This window comes from Saccostrea echinata, unplaced genomic scaffold (assembly GCF_033153115.1).
Source record: "Saccostrea echinata isolate AGI-Se365-2 ecotype Australia unplaced genomic scaffold, CSIRO_AGI_Sech_v1 ptg000004l, whole genome shotgun sequence".
Classification (NCBI taxonomy): Eukaryota; Metazoa; Mollusca; class Bivalvia; order Ostreida; family Ostreidae; genus Saccostrea; species Saccostrea echinata.
In genome coordinates, this window is record NW_026889753.1 from 3,247,751 (window position 1) to 3,258,385 (window position 10,635).

Sequence of the window (10,635 nt, forward strand, 5' to 3'; positions counted from 1 at the left end):
TCGACTTGATAGTTAAAGATCCGTCTGCTCGGACTTCTTATGGGGTGCATGACTAATTTCAGGCTATCATTTTATGATCCTAAGCTACCATAACGGAATATTTATTATTAGTCCCCTACCGGTGAAACCGGAGGGGACTATAGGTTTCCTCTGAGTCTGTCCGTTCGTCTGTCTAGCTGTCCGTCTGTCCCTCTGTCTGTCTGTCAGTCTGTCCCACTTGGTTTTCCGCACATTTTTCCTAAATGCTTGCAGATATTGAGCTGATTTTTGGTACGTGAGTGTATCTTGATGAGTTACAGATCAAGTTTGCATTTCGTTCCGCTTCATTGATTTTTGACGGAATTACGGCCTTTTCAATTTTTAAGGGTTTTCCGCAATTTTCTTCTAAACGCTTTCAGATATTGAGCTGATTTTTGGTATGTGACTTTACTTGATAAGTTATGGATCAAGTTTTCATTTCGTCCCGCTTCGTTGATTTTTTATGGAATTATGGCATTTTCAATTCTTAACGGGAACCAGATTACACTTGCCGGTAGGGGACTAGTATTGCTAATGACTCTCAGAATGCTTGTTTCTTTTAAATAAGGAAGATGGACATAATTCGACAAATCTTCTTCATATGTGTTTGAGCATGCAAAGCCAAAACAATTTTCTGAAAGAGTGACGATCAAAAATATTAAAGATCCTACTACTGCTTGTCGACGAAAAATACAAATAAAAACTTTTTGTCCAGAATTAAATTTAGCCTAAGACATTTTTGAAACTCTTTTTCGGCAATAAAAAAAGCTACACTTTCAATATAAATTATTTATCTTTTAACAATTTTCCAGTCTAAAGTTGTAAATGATTACATGATAATTTACATTATATATACATGTATTTGAAACATGCTTGGTGCACAGTTATAGCTTTATCTGTTATCATTTCATCTTTAGACGAAATAATAACCATTAGACAGAATGACTAAGCAAATTTACATATCATACTAATTTGATAAAGTATCTTTACAGAGAAACTGATGTTAGCTTTGTGGTCACAATCGACCTATTTTTTGTCAAGGTAACAGATGTGTTCTCAGCTGTTGCGGAAAACAGAAAACCTTAAATATGATTCTACATCAATATTCAATACGGTGTTTGCATATTTGTTTCTCTATCGCTGACTACATTACAGTCTAAAGTGAGTACTGTTGTATAAAACGTGTAAACGGGTTAACTTTTTTTTAACTTACTGGAATAACAAAATTGAACCCTTCTTTGTTTTTATATCCGCACTTCTTTCAGAAGATGTGGCTATTTTTGTACCTTTCTACTACCTGCAATATTCTTTCTGAACTTTGTTAGCAAAATGGACTTTAAGCAATGAGGGTATGGAATTTTGGTTTTGGTCCGAAGGGTCTAACATTGAAAAGTGTGTAAAACAGCCTATTTATTCTTTACTTTAGTGGGGATGCAGATGAATTAGTTTTTCCCTCTGACAGTCTGGCGGGGGGGGGGGGGGGGCTTTCGTGAGTAGGTTTGTCAATGAAACAACCTCTTTAGTTTTCTAATGGAATAGTTGTATGTTGCCCCTGTAATCCGAAAGGGGTTTGATTTCCTGTTAAGTTTGTCTTTGGAACTCCTTCTACAGTTTATATTTTAGAATTTAATTTTTGCTATATTGAATAATTATACGCAAGGCCTTTCACGGCAGAATTTTGAATTTGCAGCTAAAATTTGATGTTTGTGTCAGTGGTTCTTAATCGTATGATTTTGCAGTTCACTTTTGAGAGAAAAGGATAATGACCTTATCCTCAAAATCGCATAAAGAACTTTTTAACAGCCGAGACTGATGATATTTCCAATCAAACAAACTAGGAACAGAAAGTTTGATAATAAGCTAATCGATTACTCTTTTTTCATAATTTTCCTAATCAGAGAGGCGTTATCATTTTTGATTACATAATGTTACAACTTTCAATTGGTTGCAATCCTCACCCACTTTAAAGCGATTCACAAAAAGATGAAATGTCTATAAATATTGATAAGGCACACTATTGGAATGATCAGATTTAAAACCCATTTGCCCACTTTGATAAACTTCAATCTTAGACAATTTGATGCACTTTGAAATTACTTCATCAATATGATCTAAGTCGACACAAATCTTGAACGCGCTAATAAAACTATGTCGATAAGTTCTTCCTTTTCGGAAATATCACTCTAAGAATGGTAATTATCTATGATTGGAGTTTAATTTTTCTGCAATGACATTTAATGTAGAATTTATGCAAGAAGAAAGCATTTGCGACTACTTTGCATGAAAATGAGGGGAAGTAAATTAATTGCTTGCAGTCACTGCACACAAGAGACTGTCTCAACCAATACTTTGTTTGAAGCATCTATTATTCAAATTTTAGTGCTTGCAATTTCTCATAAATCATTTTTTTTTCATTTATGTGTTTGATATTAAGTTCCCCCCGACTTGGATCTAGAAATGAATGCTGACTGCGATTCTGTCTCCTCATTAATTATTTACAAGTCAATTAAGAAATTGGCCTCATATTTGTAGACGCTGACATATAAGGACAGGCAAGAAAATGGAAGAGCGCCAATGTATTTCTATGTACCTTTAAGATCCCTACAAAAACTGTTACATCACAACCCCTAATCTGAGCAGAAAAGCTCAACGATTTGGTCATGTTTAATCATCATTACTGTTGAAACAAGTGATTATAACATACAATGTTGCTACATTTAACTTTTTTTTAATATACACTATAAAATAATATCCATTAAGGTTTATTGACCATCTGAATAAGAAAGATAACTTTTACTGGAATAAATGACCATTATTCCTTTATTAAATTATCGTTACAAGGCGATTCATATCAAATTTTGCAGGGCTGAAATTGTATGCATTTAAATTATATATTAGATTTTAATTATACATTAGATTTCTTTTGAAAAATCAATAAGCTTTGTAAAAAGCAAAATTTAATATGAATGGACAGAGGGGTGACATACATTAAGGTCATTACGCAACACACCTTATTTATCGGTAATTCTTCAATTTATTCAACTTAAAATAATAGAACCTTCTGATGTTCTTAGACAAAAAAATCAGCACCTTTTGAAAAGATGTCAAATGAGACAATCATAATTTTTATCGCAAGAAAAATATGCAAAATTACTATATACACATGTATAGATTTAGCTGGTATTTCATCAGAATTTGTTTTAGAAAAGGTGTACAGCATCATAAGAGTCGCACACAAGTTCTTCACTTTTTGGTACTGTTCAGTAACAGGAAATAAGAAAAAGTTCTAAACTACTTTGCTCATATCCTTAAAGACGCCAAAACCAGCCTGGTTTTAGAATTGGTCAATACTTTTGTTTTTGTTATAGGCAGCCAGCAGCATATCTGTGTTAGTATAGCCTTTTTTCTGGCCAGATCTCTGACTCAAAAATATATATGAAATTATATATGTATAAGAAAAGCACAAGCAGTCTAGGAAAACTTTTTACATCAATTCTTAACGAAAGAATAATGAAATGGAACAATTCAGAAAATATTATCACTGATGCGCAATTTGGATTTCAGACTGGCCGATCAACTACTGATGCGATATTCGCGCTTCAAAGTTTAATATCACAAAAGTTGAATAACAAACAACGTTTATATTGCTGTTTTATTGACTATAAAAAGGCATTTGATACAATTAACAGAGAAAAATTATGGTATAAGTTGATTAAATTGGGGATTACCGGAAAATTCCTTCGAATCATCCGATTGCTTATATGTCGACGTGCGCGCTTGTGTCAAGAATGCTGGAGAGATATCCGTAGAATTTCCAGTAAACACCGGGTTGCTCCAGGGGGAAGTGTTATCACCAATACTATTCAATATGTATGTTAACGACTTGGAAAATCACTTCATAAACGACAAATGCCCATCCGTAGAATTAAGGGAGCTAAATCTTTTTGTTTTAATGTTCGCAGATGACACCGTAATATTCGCTAACTCACCCGAAGAATTACAGTATGCTTGACGCGTTACACGGATATGTTACCTCGTGGAATTTGACTGTTAACACTGAAAAAACCAAAATTTTAGTATTCAGAAAAGGAGGATGCGTAAATTTTTCATGGACATATAACAATGAAATTTTGGAAATTGTCGACTCTTTTAATTACCTAGGATTATGTTTAAATTATAACGGTAAATTCAATGTTACGCAAAAGAAATTAGCTGAACAAGGTCAAAAACCATTATTTGGTTTAAACCGTAATATACAGAAATTTGAATTCAACGTCGAAACCCGATGTCAACTCTTTGATACATATGTTGGAAGTGTTATCTCGTATGGAAGCGAAATCTGGGGTTTTCCTAAATCTCCGGAAATTGAAAGACTGCATTTATCCTTTTGTAAAATTACCCTCGGTGTTAGGCGCAATGTATGCAATTATATGATTTATAGAGAATTGGGACGATATCCACTTATTATACAAAGGAAATTGAAAATTATGAAATTCTGGTGTAAATTATTAAAAACAGAAAACTGCATTTTAAAATCTTCTTATGAATACCTGCGATATGATGCAGAGAATGGGTCGGGAACAAGTATAAACTGGACGCGTGATGTAAAACTGGAACTATTTAGATTGGGTCTGGGAGAATTTTGGATAAAACAGCAAGCAATAAACTTTGCTCATTTTATGCATGTGTATAAAAATAGAATCCTAGATATATACCTCCAAGAGTGCACTGCATTTATTGATAATTCGTCAAAATGCTTTCTATATAAACATATTGTCCAATCTGACTTCTGTAAAATGCAATCCTATTTAACAAAACCTTTTCAGAGTAATTTAAAAAAACATATTTCCCGCATTAGACTTTCGTCTCACTATCTTAACATAGAATGCAGAAGGTACCAAGGCAAAAGTAGAGAGGATAGATTATGCGATGTTTGTATATACACGTGAAATAGAAGACGAATTCCATTTCATTCTTCAATGCCCTAGATATCTAAATTTAAGAAAAAAATATATAAATGAATATTATTACAAATCGCCAAGTACTTTTAAATTAATCCAATTGTTGGGTACCAACCGCATATCTACTTTAGTTGGTTTAGGGAAATATATTCATTATGCTCTAATATTACGCAACGAAGATCAATCAGGTTAACCTAATTTCTATCTCTGTAAGGTTTATATTTTCAGATATCATTAAAACATCATTGCTATATATTTTATTATAACTTTGAATTATGTATCGTGCTGCTTATTGTATTGTACTTAATTTTTTCAATATATATTATTGTATACTATAAATGAGTGGAACTGTGGGACTGAGTAACACTTGACCAGGGGTTTCACCCCCCCAATTTAGGCTCACTGAGAGTCTTAAATTTTGTAATATATGTTATTATATGTTATTTTTGTAAACTGATGGGCTGTATTGCCCAAAGTTATATCCTGAATAAACTAATTACAAATTGAAAATCAAAGTACTTAGGAGTACAGAGAGCCGGGCTTATTTACAAAGCTGATTTTTTTTTTACATGAGCCATACCTGTACATTGTATTAACAGCTAAATAATGAGCTCTGCAGACATTGGAAGAATATGTATAAACAATTATAAAAATAATAATAATAATAAAAATAAGGGTTCAATGACATCTTATTTGAAAATAATTGTTAAAAATCTTATGAAAAATTTATTTTAAAATATCAAAATAAATGATAAACCAATTAGTTTTTGGGACCTAAAACCACAGTCCGAATTTATCAGGGTCAGAGTTAACATGGCACCGCCGAATGTATCTGGTTCCCTCTCCTGCTTTTCTCCGTCTTTGTAGAGAACTAGGCTACGACAACATTGACTATAAAAAAACATTACGCAGATGAACTATGGTGTTTGACTTTGGACTGAAGTTTTCAAAGTCATTACTACTGATGTTTATTTGTATAGATAAAACTTCGTTTCATTTTTGTTGCTTTATTTAGCATTTGTATTATCTCAAAAGTGGTTGAGAGTAAGTACTATATTTTTACACGTAACTTTAATTTGGCGACTATGGGGTCAACACTTCCTGCATTGAACAGGCTGACAATAGCCGGCAATTGCTCTTTGAGCAATAAGCCCGGCTAAAAACTGCATTGGTCACAGGAACAAACTGCAAGTATTTATCTCTTTCATTATTATTTGCTTGTTTTTATTTCATTGCTTTTAAAAATATATAATAGTGTTACAATTGGGCATTGGCACAAGTTCTCATAACTAATATATCATCAAGGAGTCGACAAAAGTTTTCCTTTGGTTTCACTTTTTTTTTTAAATTTGCCTTATCCTTCGAAAATTGTTGTGCTATGTTCCGTGTTATATTTTCTACTGTACCAAAATCCTTTCCATTGTTTTAGTTTTCACAATGTACTTATGTTCATGTTTCGACACTTCCATTTTTTGCCTTTATGTGTCTGATTTGATGAGTCTTAGGATGTCAGAACATGGTCAATATCGTTGAAGAAAAAGACCATTAAGTCAAATAACAATATATATACCCAAATATTGGGAACTCCATACATTATTCAATACATGTAGCTTTAAGAAACGAAAAGTGGAAATTAATTTGATCTAGTTTCTAAATCTGCTTAATCAGTCTAGATTCTCTTGCAAAAGGATTCGAGCTTCATATTTGCAAATTATGCAACGGAGATTCGAAACATCATGGAATGTAAGTGTCCTTTACAAAAAAAAAAAATAATTGATATTTCTTAAGCAAAATATGACATGTACTAATTTTGCATTAGTAATATCAACAGTTTTGCAAAGGACATAAGGAAGAAACAGAGGGAGGAATTTTTTTCTGCTAACGGGTCCGATGATTTTGTTTCTATTTAAGTCCGACTTTTGCGAGTATCCTTATTGAAACTACACAGTATTATAATCTAGTGATCCATTTTACTTTGTAGAATATAGAAGAGGCAGCATCAGGCCACCACGACTACGGCGTGATCTAACTTACAGTAAGACACGGTTAAAAGAAACTTGCACGTTGAATGAGCAATAAAATATAAGGTTTATTCAATGTTATAATTCATTATTTAGGTTATTTTGAATTATTATTTCTTCGAAGATAAATCTTATTCAACAGAGAAAAAATCGTAACAAAATACAATAAAGCTGACATTAAGTTGCATAGAGAATATGTCTCACAATATTAGAAGTAATTAAATCATGTTTATTAATTGAACATTGCATGGCTACTGGTATATTAGGATGCATTCAATTTACACAATGCACCAAGGTGTAACGACTGCTTAAATGCATGTATGATAAAGTTGCAAAACATAAACAAACTAGGTAAAGTTTCATGATGAACAAAATGCACAGTATTACTTTATATACCTATTTTCATATTGACATCAGTTTTATTGATGAGAACTGCCCTAGAAATTTTTCAGTGATGTCACCATACGGCGTGCATTGGATGCAAAACGAAACCCCCTTCAGGAAATACATGTACCAGTTTCTACCAAGAGTAACATTATTGTAGAGATGCTCTAATTTATGTGTGGATAATTCTAAAATATCGATACTTTTTATTATCTGATGAGGAGAGATGACATATCAAGTAAACCCGAGTTCTAGCTTTCTTGTTGAGAAGTGATAAAAATAGCAAATCGTATTTTGTACAAAGGGTCTAGCGTTTTGCATGTCACGCACCTTGTCATTTTTTCGTTGAGGAGCCCCGATAGAACGTTTGAGTTATGAAATAAATACATGTATATTCCTCATCACGTGTGTTTTAATGATTCATGATCTGTTCTTACCAAAGCTGTTATGATTATCGATCTCTTTCAAAAAGATGTTTAAATGTCGAATAAAAATTATATTTAGCTTTATTCAAAGCACACATAAGACAGTTCAAAAACAGGGGACGATCCGGTTAGCTATTTCATCGTATTACAGATATACTAATTAAGTGATAAAATAAAGGAAGTGAATATTCGACTTTGTGTTTAATTAGCATTGATAAATAATTCCGTGTTATTTTATAGGAGACCTGGTTCGATTTATATTTTTGACAGACACTTTTTAGCATATGTTATCTTAGGTCATTAAGGAAGTTCTAAACACTCCTTACAGAAGAGTTTTAATTCCATGGTAGTTTTATGCAGTTAGAGTGACCTACCCTTTGGTGTAAGATTAAATAAATTAAAATTTACCACAAATGATATCATTTGACATAGATTGAAGAATTTTTAACAGTATATTAGACCATGATAAAATAATTTAATACATTGTACATGTTTTCCCAATGTAAGTAAACAACAGTGATTTCTGTACATTAATACTTCATTGTCTTTGAACATTTTTCCTGGAGAAATATGGCATGTGCCTTATGTTGAAAATGAAGTACATAAACTCAATATATACACCTTATTATGATAGAATTTTTCAAAGTCCAAAAACATTTTTTTTTATTTTGTGTTTAGAGCTTTTTTAAAATATAAGATTGAAATCTGATAAAGCGAAATTTTTAATCCATCTAAACATTCAAAATCAATAAAGATACCTTGAAGATTATCTGAGATATTGATATTGTGTTAATTTATGTTAGAGAAAATCGGAGCTTGTGGATAAAAACTTGACACAAACATGTCCGACTTTAATAGAATCAATCAAGAAAATAATAAACACAGACATTAATTACAATACACGTCAAAACAAGTAAAGCAGAACTGAAAGACTCTTAAGTGTTGCATGTTCCAATTAATTAATCATTCATACAAAGTCTGCATGCCTCAACTGTTAACAATCTTAACTTAATATTCTCCTGTAAAGCAACCATTTTTATTTTCTATAGATTTGAATAGAAGCGATTCGCTTTCGTCTATATGCCTGTATAGAGGGTATAGCCATGCCTTTAATGCATCTACATACTATTCATCTGATATGATGCTGCAAGCTTCTGAGTGACATTGGGAATTATTCGATTATAGCTGGATGTGGTACAAGCCTTTTTTCAGAAAAAGAAATACAACACCAAAGAGGAAGCGTTAAAAACAGCTGATATAGAATATAGGTGCTACGATATGGGGTATAAAAACGACTTTTCTTCAGTAGAAATTTTATTGAAAAAAATCTTTACTACTCTACATACTGCCCTTACAAGGCTGTAGGAAACATAAATAGTATACTACAGAAAAAAGCTACTATATGGATGTGTCCCCCACAAATTACGTCTAATGACCCCCTTTTTGTTTTTGGGGTTTTTTTTGTTTGTTTGTTTCTTGTTTTTTTTTTTTTTTTTTTGCTTGTCAGGGAGTATTTGCTTGGTAAGCCCACCCAAACTGAAAATGTTGTTTCCCCCAGACTGAAATTGCTTCCTGCGGATCTGCACTAAAATAAAAAGAGGAAAATAGTACTTTTTCCCTGAGGAAAATTTCAAATTCTCTTGTAATCTGATAAATGCAAAACACTTCAGTAAAGTGTTTGTCTTAATGAATAATTTGATCTTTTATAATTTTTAAGTCTGAATTTGAAATATAAAATCTATTTAGAAATATCTTGTAATTTGTATAAGTATTTTAAACAGTTCCAACCAGTGAACCATCTTTATTGCATTGTAATGTCTACGTCTGATGCACTGTTATGTCTACCTTTATCGCAGTTATACTGTAATGTCTATCTTTACTGTACTGTAATACTGTAATGTATACCTTTAACGCACTGTTATGTCTTCCTTTATGGCAGTTATACTGTAAATGTCTACTTTTACTGTACTGTAATGTCTACCTTTACTATACTGTAATGTCTACCTTTACTGTACTGTAATGTCTACCTTTGTTGACTGTAATACTGTAATGTCTACCTATATTCTGTACTGTCTAGGCCTCTGTATTTGTCACTCAGATAAAATGATTTTTTCGCCATCTTCCAAGTATATTTCTCTCCATTTATGTTGTAAAATCATATTGATTATCTATATAATTACCTGTTTCATCCTGGCTATCGGGAGAAGTGTCTTCCATGTCGTTCACATATGATCCATACATTGCACACAAATTCCCAACAAATAAATCAAGTTTTAAAAAAAAATATTTCTCCCTTGTTTTCTGAATCAGCCACAATCCCTCTGAATATTAATCGTAAATTGTTTTCTTTTCTCCATTCTCAAAGACTTAAACTTTTGGAAATTATGGCTTGGAGCATGACCGCTGTCTCCGAAGCTTTCGCATTCGATCATTAATTTTCACGTCCTTTTCGTATGGAATAAAAAATAGTAGATAAACTTTACGTTTCTGCATCAGTCACACATACTGGGGATTAGGTTGTCGATACAGACCTTTGACAATCGACTTTGTTGTTAATACACAGCGAAACGAGATACACTCCAAACTAGCTGCTAGTAGATATAAATGAAATATTGAATTTACACTTAATACGGCGACAGTTTGCAGTGTACGACCCAGCTTTCAAAAAAAAAATTATTTGGATTAATTACAGAGAATCACGACAAAATTAGACGACTTTTGTCTAACCCTGAGCTCAGGTCGAGTTTACGTATCGATGCAATGCGATGCAATGTATCTATTATCGTTAAATTAATAATTTATTGCCAAATCTACTCTTTGTACCAC

At 32.3% G+C, this 10,635-nt stretch overlaps 1 protein-coding gene across 1 annotated transcript in view; it reads right to left on the reverse strand.

Annotated features, from left to right (window-relative positions):
* Positions 1 to 10,412, reverse strand: part of LOC133179243 (voltage-dependent calcium channel type A subunit alpha-1-like) — a 49,990-nt gene extending 39,578 nt beyond the window's left edge. Inside the window, exon 1 of the mRNA XM_061314032.1 lies at positions 9,990 to 10,412. Coding sequence (XP_061170016.1) covers positions 9,990 to 10,050 — 61 coding nt within the window. The 5' untranslated portion in view covers positions 10,051 to 10,412. The remainder of the gene's footprint in view (positions 1 to 9,989) is intronic.
* Positions 10,413 to 10,635: the final 223 nt, after the last annotated feature.